At 42.8% G+C, this 16838-nt stretch overlaps 1 protein-coding gene across 3 annotated transcripts in view; it reads right to left on the bottom strand.

The window, feature by feature from the left end:
* Positions 1-14091: 14091 nt before the first annotated feature.
* CERS3 (ceramide synthase 3) overlaps positions 14092-16838 on the bottom strand; it is a 99689-nt gene continuing 96942 nt past the window's right edge. For all 3 annotated transcript variants that reach the window (XM_072950688.1, XM_072950687.1, XM_006211494.4), the window contains one exon: positions 14092-16563. In XM_072950688.1, the coding sequence (XP_072806789.1) occupies positions 16393-16563 (171 nt within the window). In that variant the 3' untranslated portion in view covers positions 14092-16392. The remainder of the gene's footprint in view (positions 16564-16838) is intronic.

The following is a 16838-nucleotide window of genomic DNA, read 5'->3' as shown; positions in this document are numbered from 1 at the left end:
ATATTGCAGAAATAGATAGTGGTGATGGTTGCACAACATTGTAAGCATACTTAATGATACTAAATGATACATTTAAAATGGCTAAAATGGTAAGTTTTATGTTCCATATAGTTTACCACAATAAAAATAAAAGTCAATTATAAGGAAACACGCTGTTGCTATGTCAGGGGAGGGGGTTTACGGTGAGAATGTGCCTCAGCCTTTCCTATGCATTTTGACACTTGCCCAATATGTAGGAGTCACTCAGCTGGCTTCTGCATTTCTTTCAGAAGGAATTGCCCTGTGTGTGGCTATAGATTCAGTGTGTCTATTGGAGGAGGTAAGTTCATATGTTGCCATCCTTGGCAATTTCCTTAAACTTAAACACAAACATACCCAGCCATTCTATTCAGGTATGAAAGTGTATGTTTGTATAAAGATTTGTAAATGAATGACCATGACAGTTTTATCTGTAATAGCCAAAAACTAGGAACAACCCAAATGCCCATCAACAGAAGAATGGATAAACAAAATTATAGAAATCATAATACACAATGGCAGATATAATGAAATAGTATTTGACAATAAAGAAGAGTGAACTATTGATTATATCTGATGATATTAATAGATCTCAGTTACTGAGGAGAGGAAGCCACACACACTAGAAAGAGGATAGCGTGGGATTCTATTCATATAAAATTCTAGAAATGCAAACTAATTTGTGGTGACAGATCAGCTGTTGACTGTGGGAAAGGATGGGTGCAGGGAGGTGTATGAGTAAGGAATTACAAAGGGACAGGAGGAAGCTTTTGAATATGTTCACTATATTGATTGCAGTGACTGTTTCATGAGTGCATATAGTATGTCAAAACTTATCAAATGGTACACTTTAAACACCTGCAGTTTGCTGTATGTCAACTATAGCTCAATCAATTTGTTTCAAAAGCCATGTTGTGCAGGTGACCAACAGCTACATGAAAAGATGCTCCACATTGCTAATTATTGGAGAAATGCAAGTCAAAACTACAGTGAGGTTATCACCTCATACCAATCAGAATGGCCATCATTAAAAAGTCTGCAAATAAATGCTGGAGAGGGTGTGGAGAAAAGGGAACCCTCCTACACTGTTGGTGGGAATGTAGTTTGGAATAGCCACTATGGAAAACAGGATTACTACATGATCCAGCAATCCCACTCCTGGGCATATGTCTGAGAAAGACAAAATCTCTAATTCGAAAAAATACATGCACCCCAATATTCATAGTAGCAATATTTACAATAGCCAAGACATGGAAGCAACCTAAATGTCCATTGACAGATGAATGGACAAAGAAGATGTGGTATAAATATACAATGAAATATTACTCAGTCATAAAAAAGAATGAAACAATGCCATCAATTTGCAGCAACATGGACAGACCTAAAGATTATCATACTAAATGTACTAAGTCAGAAAGAGAAAGACAAATAGCACATGATATCACTTACATGTAGAATCAAAAAAATGATACAAATAATCTTACTTACAAAAGAGGAACAGACTCAGACATTGAAAACAAACTTATGGTTATCAAAGGGAAGCAGGGGGAAGAATAAATAGGGTTAACAGATACACACTACTATATATAAAAATAGATTAACAACAAGGACCTACTGGATAGCACAGGGAAGTATATTCAATATCTTGTGATAACCTACAATGGAAAAGAATACATACATGTATGTCTAAATGAATCACTTTGCTGTACACCTGAAACATTGTAAGTCAACTATACTTTTAAAAAAAAGCCATGTACATATTGAATTTAAAATGCAAATAATGAGTTAAATTTTAACAATACTTTTATGTAATAAAATCTCAAGCAACACTGTGTTTTGAAGACAGAAAGTGGACTACAAAAACATACATTAAATATGTAGACTGGGTTCCTCTTTGGGGAGTGGAAGGTGAAGGGTCACAGGGAAAATCATGGAAGAGAACAAAGAAGGGTCTTGGGTGGCCCTGTGATGATAACATGCAGAGAATGATTAGATCAAATCTGTTTAAGATCCTGGGAGATGGGAGGGTTGATGCTGCAGGGAGGGGGAGAGAGGAGACCTGAAGGGAGGGAGGCAGAAGACTAAAGGGAAAAAGAGAGGGGTGGGAGGGACAGATAGATGCATCAAGCTGAAAGATGAATGGATTTTGTAGAAGTGACCCTCACAGTTTGGCTTTGCAAACACGCACTTGGCTCAGGGCCAGACAAGGCCTGGGCCATCGAAGTTACATGGTTATCAAATTCCCCTTCCCTGCAGCCTCTGGAAGTCCTTGCCAAGAACAGAAGGGGGAAGTCCATTTCTTTGTCTCTGTTTACTCCGTTGGACCCGATTTCGTGTTTCCTTGCCTTATTTCTCTCCGGGGACCCTCCAGCCCTTGCTGCGGACGGACGGGGTGAGACGCGGGAGTTGGCCAAGTGTGGGATGCAGAAAAGGCGCTTGGTACCCGGGTTTCACAAAGCCGCCAAGAGGCCCTCCAGGCCGAGTGGGAATCCAGGCCCCGCTCAAAGCCATTTCCTAAGAGGCTTGGGGACAGGTGCGCGGGGTCCCTCGCCTCCCTTTCCCGGGCGCCCGGGGGAGAGGAGACCGGGCGCGGCCCGTGCCCCTCCTGCGCCCTGGCGCTCCGGCTTGGGCGGGGGTCATCGAGAGCAGGGTCGCCGGGGCGGGGAGCTCCCTGGCCGGCCGGGGCCCCCCTCCACGCGCCTCCCACCCGCTCGGCCCGCGGGTCCGCAGGGCAGGAAGGTCACAGCCACCCGGCAGCCTGGACGCCGCCTCTCTGAGAGCGTTTTTCACAGCCCGCCTCCACCTGGCCCAGGGCAGGCGGTTGGCGTCCCGCCTGGCCTGGGGGTGTTGGCGAGCGGGAAGGGGCGGGGAAGCGAGGCCTTGCACTCTCTCCGAGGCATCTGCCAATCCCATCCTTTAAAGGGAAATGTTTTACTATGATGAGAGGAGGTTCCCCAAGCAAAGGTGGGGCTCTTCAGGTGGACAGAGCCACCAGCAGGTAGAGCTAGGGACAAACTGCGTCACTAAAGTGAAAGGGTGGGGGAGCTGGGGGTGGTCAGGGACTGCGGGTAGGGGTGGGGTTAGGAGGGAGAAGAAATGGTGGTGGGCTGGGGTGGGGTGAGTTAGGAAGAGTCAGAGAGGGGGAAGGGAAAAGAGGACTCACTCCATTCAGACTTCTGCGATCTCCCTGGCTCTCCCCTTCTACTCGCTCCTTCTCCCCAACCCCCCGCCCACATCCCCCTCCCCAACCACATGGTGCCTGCGAGGCTGAGCTGACCCCCACCGAGACCACAGACTCCTTCCAAGCAGTGGCCCTGGCCAGGCATTTTCCCTGAGAGCTCTATTAAGAGTGACCACACTGACCACTGTATTCTTGAATGTCCCATCTTGACCCAAAGCCCATAATTTGACTTGCTTTATTCAATTGTTCCAGAGTTTTGTTTTTTCCTGTTAGAATCAGGTATAATGCGATCACTGTCATGGCCCATTTAAGACAATCAGGGATTAAAAAACAGCCATCATTCATCCTATCTATTTTGTCATCTTAAACTGAATTATACTGCGGGGAGGGGAAGGAGCCAAACTTCCCTGTCATTATTTACCCTGCCAGAATCCCAGCCTCTGCTCAGATTTGATGGCTGTACTGCATTTACAGTTATTCCCAATTTATAACAACAACAACTACAAAAAGCCGAGCTTCAGCGGGGTAAGAGAAACCCACCAAGGCCCCGGACGGTGGAGAGCAGACCTTAGATTTTCCCGACTCCAAACCTCGACACACTCGTTTTTGCCCACTTTATTTTTAAGCTGTAGAATATATCCCAGGTACAGAAGAGTATGAGCACATAAAAGGTATATGTATATTTAACTAATAATAAGAAAATGAATAGCCATGAACCTGTTATCACCTAGGCTAAGGAACAGAACATAACCATGTCGACTGAGAAAAATGCACAACCTGAAAGCTGACAGTTATGTTTTACTCGGTGAACTTTCTGAGCATTGAAGCCCAGGAGGCGGCCTCTCAGATCGCTCGAAGAGACTGTTCCGCCAAGGCAAGGGAGGAACCAGGAATATACGTAGTTTTGCCACAAAGACTAGGTAGTCAGACCATTAAATTACTGTTAATTAAAAAAAAAATCTCAAGTTAAGAAACATAGCACTTTTCTATGCAAAGTGAAGGTGCAAAGGTCTGGGGTCATGGAAATCATTCCTTTGATCCACACCTAGCAATGTAGGGCCAGTATTCTGTTTTTTCCTAGCCTGAGTTCCCTAGGGGGGCACAGCTGGGTGGTGGGGGTAGTTGATTTACAATGTTAGTTTCAATGTACAGCAAAGTGATTCAGTTATACACATAAACATTTTTTTTCTTTTCAGATTCTTAACGTTTCATCTTCTTAACAATGTCTTTTGAAGGGTAAATATTCTTAATTGTGACAGAATCAGATTCATCATTTTTTCTTTTATAGATCCTGCTTTCCATGTTGTACCGAAAAAATACTTGCCTAGTCCAAGGTCACAAAGATTTTCTTCTATGTTTTCTTCTAGACATTTTATTGTTTTCAGTTTCACATTTAGATTTATGATCATTTGGAGTTAATGTTTGTATATGGTGTGAGATATGGATCCAAGTTCTTTTTTTGTCTGTTTTTTTTGCATGTGGATATCAATTGTTCCATCACCAATTGTTGGACATTATTTTTTTTCATGTTAAAAGCCAGCCTTGCTTTTCTAGAATAAACTTAACTTAGCACGATGTATTTTAAAATACATTTTTGGAATCAATTTGTTCATAATTTGTTTAGGTGTGTCCATGTCCATGAGTGAGATGGACCTGTAATTTTCCTTTCTCATGATGTTTTTTTGAGAGATAATCAAGATTGTTATGGTCTCATAAAGTAAATTGGGGAGTGGTTTCTCTTTTTCTATTCTCTGTAAGAATATGTATTGAATGGCATTATTTATTTCCTAAATATTTGGTAGAATTCACCCATGAAACCACTAGATCTGGTGTGTCTTGCTGTACATTTTAACCCCTTGGAACGACACATTGTGGACCACAAGATGTTTTAATCACATCAATGCAAAAGGTATTGGAAATCAGCCTAAAGTATAGATTTAAACCAAAGCTCTGCCATTTACAAGTGGGGTGACTTTGGTCTGTATTTGGGAAGTGAAGCTGGTATTTGCTGAGTAGTGTTTCTGTGCTGGGTGCTTATAGATCTCATTTAAACCTTACAACATGTCTCAGAGGAAGACATTCTTACCAATAAGGAACTAGAGGCTCTGAAGGATGAAGAAGCTTCCCCAGGCGGCATGTCTCCGAAGCTGTGGGCTGTGACTCCAGCCGGGGGCTGCTGGACTCCAGAAACCACGCCTTGTGCCTTTCACCTGGCTCCTCACTAGCCCCCGTCTCCTTTCTGCAGACTGATGACATGGAATTCATCGTTGGATGACATGATAAGAAACATCATACATTAAATTATAGAAATAAATTTGAATTCACTTTTTAAAAAAAAATAATAAATTACCTGCAGATAACAAATTCCAAGCAATGATCCTACTGGTGGGCCTGGCCTTCCCCAGCCATTCCTTGTTGGCCATTTGCAACAGTCTCTTTATGTTGCCCTGGCCGACTGACCTGTTGCCCTCTGACCCCAGCATGGCTGTCTTCAGATGCCCAAGGGGCCAGGTTGCTCTGCCTCTGCAGAGGACAACTTGCTGGGTAGGTTAAGGGCTCCCACTCCTGAGTGTGCTGGATACGAAGTCCAGTGGCATCTGGACCCTTAAGTGGTATTTGGCAGCCTGGGGTGAGGAGCACTGAGCTCGGTCTTCCAAGATCAAGTTCATATTCTAGGGCCCCAGTATAAATGTTCCAAAGGCCTTCCCCTTCCTCAGAAGCGCAGTGTCAGAACACCTGGGATGGGGAGAGACTTAAGCCCCAACCTGGCAGCTGAGGGAGGGCGGGAGGAGTGTGTACAAGTTTGCTTTAACCCAAATGGGCTGGTGCAGAAGAATTCAGACGTGGCCCAGTGTGTCCTGTCTATCACTGGGCTTGTTCACTGACACCATTGTCACAAAGAGAAAGGGTGCCCGTGAAAGACCAATCACAGGAACCAGGGACCTGACAGTTATCCAGGGAGCAAGGCAGACCTGTTGTTAGTGGTGAGTTCCGGGGACCCTTCCACGACCCACAGAAACCAGTGGAACAGGACATATGAGGCAATGCCCAGCCCAGAAGTATCACTGGCCAAGCCCTTTTGGGTCCCAAATCCCAGGCTAATTGCTGGGCGCCCAAAGCAGCTGCCCAGGGACAGGTGTCCTCCCAGAGCATCCCTGTTTGATACCAGGGGCTCTCATTTATCTGTGGTTCTCTGGTCCCTACTTGCTCTCTCTTTTTAAAAACCTATGGACTGTGTCTGTTTCTGATTTTTCCTTTAACAGGAACTTGAGGGCCACCTGGTGGAAAGTTTTATTTGCAGGGACAAAAGAGAGTTTGGCAACTTGGCAAAGGGCCTCTTTAAAGCAACAGGTTGTGTGCATGAGGCAGCTGAGACAACAGCCCGGGAGAGAGGCAGGTCCTGCTTCCCCAGAGGCAGGACACATTTACTTATGGACCGCTTAACACTCTCCAGACCAGAAGCCTTTGCTCACTGCGTGAGATGGGCTGAGGCAGAGTCACTCACTTGCGCACAAGTCCTGGGGCTGAGCCGTGGCAGTTCTCAGGGACCCAAGGGATGCTGGCAGAGGAGGCTCTGCCGGGGCGGGGCTAGGATATCACTGGTGGGGGACGGGAGAGGCAGAGCGCCAAGAAAACTGCCCAAGATAGGAGGCTGCTTGCAGGGTGGGGCTTCAGAGCCAGCTTGAGGGCGAGGTATGGAGGTTCCTATTCAAATTTCAAGTGGGAAAACTTCATCTGTTTTGCACAGACTTCACCAATACCCTGTTCTGACCAGGACCCTGCTGCTAAAGCAAGTGATGCCCAGATGGCAGCAAGTGTGACAAGCAGTGCTGGGCCAGTCTTTTCCTCACGGGCTTTGGTTTTCTTATTTAAAAATCCCCCCCTGCAGTGACCCTCAGTGAAGGTCTATTGTTTTCCTAATGCCAGGTGCAAAAGGTAAAGCTCAAAAAAATTCCTCCCATTGGTGAGGGTAGTGGAAGATGGAAAGATAAAGTGTTCCCTTCTTCGAAACCAGCAGGAGTGGGTGGAACCAGCTCCCCCAGAGGATTGGTGGGAATCCGAGGGCCTCCCTCAGGGCTTTGGTTTCCCCTCTGTAATTTCAGAACTTATGGGGGTTTCCAGTAGGAAACCAAACCTAGCTTCACAAAAGTATTTCTAAGGGGTCATGGATTGTGTAAAATAGAAAAATGTCCCATTTGTATTATTTTAAAATATCTATTGTTCAGCCACATTGATCCTCTCTTCTCCCAAAGGAGAGCCTCCTCTGTTAAGCAGACACCAAGGGTTCCATGTTAGGAATTTGAACCAGATTTCCCTTCCCTTCCGCAGCTACCCTGGGTAGGAAGACATTTCACATCTCTTTAAGGCCCTGCCAGAGCCAAATGTTCCCCTGTAACCCCTGGTCTGGGCCACCCTGAGCAGACAGCTCCCCCCAGCTCCCTGGTACGGGCCAGAGCTCTAATAAGACTGGAAACTAGGAGACTCCAGTTAATATCTGAAATGATCACCTCCTGCATAACGGAGATATGAAGATAATCATTAGGAAATCAACACACTGTTAACCCTCCAAACGAGCAGAAGGAAAGCACATGTCCACAGGCACTGCAGAATAATCTCTAAGGAAGTGTTGACCTAAAGCAAATAGAAAGGAGTGGGTATAGCTCAGTGGTAGACCGTGTGCTTAGCATGGGTAAGGGCCTGAGTTCAATCCCCAGTACTTCCATTAAAATTAAGGAAAAAAAAAATCCCTGAAACAGATATGAAGAGGAGAATTTGAAGACGTGCAATCTCTTTGAAAAAAGGATCAAACTCTTGAACATAATAGATATGTTCATAAATTATTATAAATTCAAAGCAATCTCAAAAGAACATACCATCAGGATTTGGGGGGAACCTAATGAAAAAAACTTTAGAATTCATCTAGTTTCTAGTTTGGAATAAAAGAAATGTTGGAGATAAAATTAAATTAAAATGTGAGATGGGCCAGAAATTCAGAAATCAAAGAGTAAAGTTGGGTCACTGATCCAACCATATTAAAACCTACTATAAAGGTATTCAGATTAAAACAATTTGGTATAAGCTAAGAACTTCACCAAAACAGAGTGGAACGGGCATAGAGACCAGAAACACAAAATACGTTTGGGAACTTAAGGGTGGCATTTCAAACACACACACAAAGAAAGAGAATTCAGCAAATGTGTTGGAGGACAACCAACAAATTAAAAAAAAAAAATCCCTTCCCATTTTACTTCTTACATCAAAATAAATGCCAGCTGGAGCAGAGAATCAATGAATCCATGGAACCTGTAAAAAGAAGCATGTTGTGATAAACTAAAGAATGCAAAATAAATTTAAAAATAAAAAATAAATTTCTCTCTGAAAAAAAAAAAGCAGCAGCATGAATGATTTTTATGTATAATTTTGTTTAGGGAACAGTCCAGAGCCTGTTAAGGAAAAGACTGATATGTTGTACTACAGAAAAACTTAAAATTCATGTGGGGGCTCCCCCAAAATATTACATATAAAATCATAAGACCAAAGGCAAACAGAAAATTTTGTATGACAGAGGACAGAAAAAAAGCTGATCACCTGAATTTAGAGTGAGCTCACAGAAACCTAACGAGAAGAACACTAACCCGGTAGGAAAGTGGGTGAGCAGAAGCAAGAAGCACACGTGTCCCATCTCATTCACATTGAAGAGATGCCTTCAAGCCAACAGTAAGAGATGAAAATCCAGACTGGAGTAAAGATCAAAGGTTAACCATGCCCTTTCCAGAGAAATGGCCACTCTCAAACACTGTCAGTAGAACTTAAATTTGTACACCTTTTTTGGAAGGCAATTTGTATCTATTAAAATTAAAACTGCATGTGAAAAAAAACCAACAACCCAAACTTCATGTGCCTTGACCCTACTAGTAGAAATTTACTAGTAGAAATTTACCTTATGGGAATTCTGAATAAGAAGAATTAACACTTACCAAGTGCTTACTATGTGAAGGTGGGGTGAAAAATGTTTTATGTGAATCATCTCATTTAATCCCCAAAATGACATAACGAAGAAGGTTCTGTGCCCATTTTACAGATGAATAAACTAAAGGTGAACAGATCAAGAGACTTGCTCAAGGTTACACAGTAAGTAACAGAGTAGAGGTTTTAACCCACACAGACTGGGTTAGTTATTTCCTCCCAAGGATGTTCATGGCAGTATTAGAAGAGCTAAAAATGAGGAACAATTCAAGTGTCCAACAATATGAGACTGGTTAAGCACCTGGTGATGAATTTCTAAGGAGCTGGGCAGCTCTTACAGAAATGACAGTGAACTCTGTGCTGATATGGAAAGAGCTCTACACCGCATTGATGAGAAGAAAGCAAGGGGTAGATCAATGTGTAGACTCTGCAGATTTTCATTTTTAAAAAGTATATTATATAGAGCAGCCAAGAATCTATATGGAGCTTTAGTGCAAATTAGCTAAAGGTGTCCCCTCTGGGTGTTCACAGTCCCAGGGGCAGACACAGAAGGTGCTTCTTTCTATGTTTTCATTCCCCTCTCTCTGAGCCCATTAGAGCAGAGTTTACAGGGATAAAGGTAACATAAGGATGTACTGAGAACACAAACCATCTACCCCACACAGCTCGCTGTCCCCAATTTACATAACTTGACTCTTCCATTGTCTTCATTAGCATAACTTTACTATTCCAGAAGGCTTTTGCCAGGAAAATAATTGTACTGTTGATTTCAGAACCTTCTCACAAGACCCGTCAACTTCTCAATAGAAAACATCAACAGATAGTTTATTGCATAAGAAACTTACACAACTCTTTGAACCTCTCATCTCAAAATCTCTCCTTTGCTGTCACCAGTCCTAAACCGCTGTATCACCATCCTTAGCTGATCCCAATTATGTCTTGGCATTGAAAGACTCATAAAACATACTTCAAATTCTCAAAAAACAATGTGACCTCGCCCTTCACTCACTGAGCATTCCCAAGCTTCTCTAGGTGCTCTGTCTCCCTGCACTGGGCAGTCAGCTCTGTCACAGAAACAGGCTGTGTTGGGGCTGTCTGGGACGCTGGCATTCCACAGCAGATTCAGGCTAAAATAGGCAGGAGAATGTTTCTGGATGGTATCACAGTGAACATTAAGAGTGTTTCCCTTTGCAGGGAGCTTTTCAGTTTTCATCTGGTGCATGTTTAAATTATTTTTGCATTATTTGAATGCTCTAATTATGCACATGTGTGACTTTTATTACTTTTATTTTAAATGCCAGTAAGGATTATGTGGGAGCAAGATTATGGGCTTTTATGTATATGTTAAAGATAGTTTTGGCATTAAAAGTTTTTATAAAGAAGAGACTGCGACATTAGCTGTCTTAGAAAGCTAAGGACTTAAAAGTTGCTAGCTTTTTCTTTTTCATTCTAACAACTTAAAAAATTATACGTACAGAACAGCATATGAATCCTAAGTGTACAGCTTGATGATTTCTCACAAACTGAACACACTCAAGTCACCACCCCACCTCCCCCCCATCAAGAAGCAGAGTCTCACTAGCACCTGAAGCCCCCGGGGCCCCATCCAGACGGAGTCCCTCTCCTCTCCGTAAAGGTGTAACCACCATCCTCACCTTTACAAACAGCATAGATTGATTTTTGTCCGTTTTTGAACTTGATTTAAAAAATGGAAACAGAAAGTATGTATTCATTTTTCCATTAGATTCTTCTGCAAAACTTTAAGATTCTAAGAGGAAGCTATATTGTTGCAAGTAGCAGCTTGTTCATTTTTGTTTCTATACAGTATCCCATAGTATAAACAGAACACAGTTTACTTCTCCATCCTACTCTTGATGGACATTGAGAAGTGTCCTTTTGACACTTGCCAAAAAAATCTGGAATTTGTTTTGTATAGCGTTATGCAGGGGTCAAGTTTAATATTTACCCTTAAAGATATCCAACTATCCATAAATGCATGAGTCTGTTCCTGGACTTCATACAAATTTATTGTTCTATTTGTCTATCCTTTTACCAATTTCACACTGCCTCTTTATAATCAGTCTTGGTATTTAGTAGAATGAATTCTCCCACTTTGTTCATTTTAAGATTGTCTTAGTCTTAATCCTTGGCATGTTTGTATAGGTTTACACTCACACCCACACACCATGTATGGGTTTTTTTTTTTTTTTTTTGCATTTACATTTGCAATCACAGTTTTATTTCTTCCTTTTGAGCCTTGCAATTTTATTTACTCATTAAATATTATATTGGCTGGGATAAAAAGTACAATGTTGAATAGATTCAGGATGATGGGTGTCCTTGAAGATAATGAACATCTCTGTTCTGGTGATAATCCCAGGGGGTAAATCTTTCATTATTTCACCATTATAGCATTTTAAAATGTTGGCATTGCACATTTTGAAGATGCTATTAATCAGATAAAAGAAATTCCTTCTTTCTTTACTGTGAGGTTTTTTTTTTTTAAATAAATGGATGTTGAATTTTATCTAAGGCTTTTGAAGATACGACTTTTTGCTTTCTTTTAAAATGATGAATACTAGTGATTTTCAAATAGTAAACCAACCACAGATTCCTGAAATAAACCCAACTTGTTTGTCATGCACTATCGTTCTCCGCATTGCTGAATTCAATTTGCTTTTATTTAGAAACTTTGCACCTGTGTTCATAAGTGACGCAGGCCTGTAGTTTTTGGGGTTTTCCTCCTAGTGCTCTTGATAGATTTTAGTATCAGGATTATGCCGGCCTTGTCAAACAAGCGTGGAAGTGTTCCTTTTGTCTCTGGAAAAGTCTCTGCAATACTCGTGTTACTTCTTCCGTAAATATTGGAAGAACTCACTGGATAAGCCATTCGGGCCTAAAGATTTTGAGGGGGGAAGGGGCAAATTTTAGAATTTCAGATTTAATTTTGTTTTGTATAGGAGATTATTTAGATATCTATTTCTTTTTGTGCCCATTTTGATAAGTTGTATCATTCTAGGAAATTACACTTTTTTTTGCATCTTCAAGTCTATTGACATAAAGTTGCTCGTAACAGCCTCTTATTCGTTCAATGTCTGCTTGATCCATAGTGACAGATCCTTTTCATTCCTAATGCTGGTTTGTGTCTTTCTTGATCAGTGTTGCTAGGATTTTATATTTTGTTTTCTTTTAAAGAACCAACTTCTTTTTAATATATTCTCTATTATATATTTGTTTCCTATTTTATTACTTTCCTTTAATTTTTTTGAGATATTTAGATTGTTGATTTTCATCAGCCTTCTTTACTTATAAAAGCTTTTAATATTACAAGTTTTCCATAAATTTGTCATTAGTTGAATCCCACAGGTGTTTTATTATTTTTTTATCATAATTCAGTTTGATATGTTTCATTTCTTGTGATTTCTTTGCTATGTAAGTTATTTAGAAGAAGCATTGCTTAATTTAAAAACATGTGATTTTTTTATTTACCTTTCTGCTATGGATTTCTAGTCTAATTTCACTGTGATCAGTGATCATACTCTGATCTAAAACTTTTGAAATGTTTTGGGATTTGTTTTAAGGCCCATCATGTGGTTCATTTGGGTAAATGTTCACGTGCAGCTGAAAAGAATGTGTGCCAGTTGTTGGGCACAGTGTTCTACATGTGTCAAATAGGTCAATTTTGTTCATGTCATTGTTCAAATCTTCTATATTCTTAGCGTCTTTTGGTCTGCTTGTCCTCTCAGGTACTGAAAGGTGCGTTAAAGTCACCAAAACATAATTATGACTTTGTTACTCTTTTTAATTCTATAAAAATTTTTCTTTTATAGTTCTATTTTAAAGGTATATTATTCAGAATACATAGATTTAATGTTTAAATATTTTCCCAGTGGATTGATTCCTTTCACTGTTATGAAACATCTCCTTTAATACCCACTAGTTCTTCTTGCCTTTGTCTGAAATTAGAACAGCTATGTCAGCTTTCGTGGGGTCCAGTTTGCGTGGTATACCTTCCTCCCTCCTTTGACTTTCAACGTTTCTTTCTGCTTATACTTACAGTGTATCTCTGCTAAGCAGTATATAGATGGGATTTTTAAAAATCCAATCAGGTACTCTTTATTTTTACATTGGATGTAATCACTGGTAAATCTGGAGTTGGTAATTAGTACTACTGTTAGACCAACCAGGATAAAGCTCTTACAATGTTTTCTATTTGTCTTGATTGTTCTTTGTTTCTTTTTCTCCTTTATTACTTGATTTGGGTTTATTTTTGTAGTAAACATTCTGCACATTCTCATCTATTAGCATATAAAACTGCTGGTAAGAATAAAACCAGATGGGGCCACACAGAGTCCTGACTGCTCTTCAGAAGCACCTGGACTTGGTTAAGATGCAGATTTCTTTTTCTCACCCTAGAAGTACTGAATCAAAATGTGAAGCAGGCAACATGCAAGGTGTGTTTCTTAAGCTCTGCAGGTAATTCTGATGGACAGCCAGTAGAGCCACCAGTAGGCCCTGCTTCCTCCTCCACATGTGAAGGGTAGGTATGGAAAAGGTGGCTGAGACAATACCTCTAGGCTCACCGCCCTTACTTAGCACCTCTACAGGGCCTTGTGCTGCAGGGCCCCGGTGCTGTGACCCAGGTTAGTCTCCAGCTCACAGGTGTCATCTACACGGTGCACAGCCAAGGGGCTCACCCCAGCCGGGCCGGACCCACTGCCTCTCACTGTCTGGTGTCTGGCGCCCCAAGGCCAGCGGCCGTGATGTCCTAACTGGGCTCTGTTCTCCTCACTGCTTCTCCGGACCCCCATGGGGTGTTTCTAGAGGGCTGGCAAATCTTTGTTTCCACCACTCAGTAAGACTGGTAATGATCCCTAAGAAGCCAAGCAATGTATGTGCCCAATCTACCCAATCACCACACAGGCTGGGTTCTGCCTTTGTTTTATTGTAAGTCATTACCATTACAGTAATATTTTTATAAGGTCATCTGGTGTGGTATGAGCCCTTGTTTCCTGTAGAAAGAGAGGTTACCCTTAAAATTTAACCACAAAAACCCTAAAAGATGTTACAAAAATGCATATCTGCCTCTTCTGAGGTAGTTTAGTGCTTCTGGCTGTATCAGAGATAGTTGAAATTGGCATAACAACTTTACCTTCAATATTCAAATAAGAAAAAAAGAACTGGGGGATAGAGTGGCAAATAAACAATTTTCCAGCTCAAGCAAGAACATATTTGGTACAGAGACAAGACCAAAATAAATCAAGGGGGAAAAAAAGTCTGTTAACTGGAAACATAAAAAATAATGTCTCAGTGTGATCTTCCACCAAAAATAAAAAAGCATATAATATCAATAATAATTCAAAAGCTACGCTCTAAAGTGAGTAGAGGCATTTGGGAGTTGTAACATTAAACATATAATGCACGTTACTGTACCCATAAAACCAAGTATTACGCAGAGGAACTTGACACATGTTTTTCTGTTGTTCTAACAAATCCTCAAAAAGAGATTTTGTTGGCAAGAAATTCTGAAGGTTTTCTTTGATTTTGTTTTTGTTTAGCCTGAAGGTTTTTAAAGTATCTTGTTATTGACAAACAAAAAAATGCAGACAGTTTTACTGTGCAGGGCGCTTCTCGGCCCTGTCGGTGGGGCCTGTCCGGGCTTTACCAGCCCCCGTGGTCTTGGCTCCCACTCACTTGGCTTTATAACATGGGCCCTGGGCAAAACAGACTGAAGGTGCAAAATGCAGCCAAAAAAGACCAGGAGACTGGGTGAGGTGAGGACATGTCACACAGTCTGCTCGGGCCCTTCCTCTGCAAGGCTCTACCTCTCCTCAGTCAGCAGAGACCGAGAAGTCTCTGAGATCGGCCCTGCATGCTGGCCTCAGGAGACGTGCGCTGTGGGGGCACAAGCCTGGCTCCTGACCCAGCAGCTCCATCCTCCCAGGAGGCAGGCAGCCCCAGGAGCTGTCGCTGACTCAAGCAGCTGTCACTGGACGTTTCTCAGGGGTATTTTCCAGCCCTTTCTTTGTTCTGCTTTACTATTATGCGGTCTAGCTGGGTAGCAGACATTTACAGTGTAGCGTCCCTTTCTGTTCCCTAGATGCCCCTTGGCAGCTCAGACACATGCCAGTACCCAGAGGCTCGGCTTCCTGGGTGACAGTGGCTGGGTGAGCCACCTGACCTGGGTCCAGTCCCCCAGCGGGGCCCTCAGGTGCACCCCGCTGCCCACTGGGTAGCTCTGCTGGCCTGAAGGAGGGGCTCAGGGCCACAGCAAGGAAGCTTCCCTCTCAGAGAAGAAATAAGTGAGAGACTCGGAAAAGATAAGAAGGAACAGGGCTCAGACTCACTCCCCCTGGCCATGGGCCTGAGGGAGGAAAACCGGGGGACTGGAGAATTACCCTTGGGGAGCTAACAAATACAAATAAAGTGGAAACAGCTTTCTGGGTATTTGCATTTCTAGCTATCTCCAGACACACTTGAAAGGAATATTTCAAAACTGGGCCTTTCATTCAGGTCCATTCAGTGCCAAGTTTTGCCAGGTTTCTCTCCCAGAAGGGTGAGCAGGAATCACCGTGAAGAGAGGGGCAGGCAGCAGGAACACCACAGCCGACAGTGTGCACTTCCTCCTCCAGGATGATCCCACGTGACCCCGTGGGGACAGGGCAGGGCCGACTATTCCCACTGGAGAGAAGAAGCACACAGCACGGGAGGTTTAAACGTGGCCCACGGCTCAGAGGGGCCCGTGTGCCCTGCGGGCCTGACCCCTGGTTCCATTGCCGCTCTAGCTCATTGCAGGGAAAGGAGCGGCTCTCTCTGGCCAAACACGCCTGGAAAAAGAGGGTTAACTTAGTACTTCTTAAACCATCCTGAGGAGAAACAAGATGGGAAGGGGAGGACCTACCAAAAGGTGAGCTCCAAACGTGTCAAGTGCATGAATGGGCACAGTCAGAACTGGAGCGGTCCTCTAGAGAAACCTCTGAACCCTCTGACCAGTCTGAGTCCTAACTGCAGTAAAAATCCACAAGGATGCTTATATTTAACATTTTAACACAAATTAACAACATTTTGTTAAATACATCTTAGGAGGGGGCAAGGTGGTGGTTGGAAAGAGGGGCGAAATCTGGGGTCCCTGTGGGTCCCGAGGCCATGGCAGCGGAGGAGGGAGCACTTCCGGCTCCCAGCAGCCCTCCAGCGCCCTGTGCCCTGGGAGCTGCGTGGGCTTCAAGCTAACGGCCATGCTGACCATTGGGAATGAGGTGCTTGGTGGCCCCGAGGCCGTTCTTCAGACAGTTTCTCTCTTTGCTTTTGGTGACTTCTTCCTTTTCCTCCTCCTCCTCCTCTTCCTCCTCTTCCTCTTCCTCTTCATCCTCAGCATCACTCCTCACATCCTTGATCTCCTAGACAAAGGATCAATGGGCTATGAGTGACAACCTTACAGAAACACTCTTGAGCTAATAAGCAAACAAATGGCCCGGGTTAGAGGTATACCTCCCTTCAGAGAAAACCCAGTATTTAAATGCCCGAACACTCACCAAGATAGAACATATCATGGATCATAAAACAAACCTTAACAAGCTTAAAGAATTGAAATCATGCAATGTATGTTTCAGGTCATAATGAAATTAAACTAGAAATCAACATGGATGTTGAATTTTGTCATACGATTTTTCTG

The sequence above is a fragment of the Vicugna pacos genome, chromosome 27, assembly GCF_048564905.1.
Source record: "Vicugna pacos chromosome 27, VicPac4, whole genome shotgun sequence".
Classification (NCBI taxonomy): domain Eukaryota; kingdom Metazoa; phylum Chordata; class Mammalia; order Artiodactyla; family Camelidae; genus Vicugna; species Vicugna pacos.
This window is presented reverse-complemented; position numbering and strand designations above follow the sequence as displayed.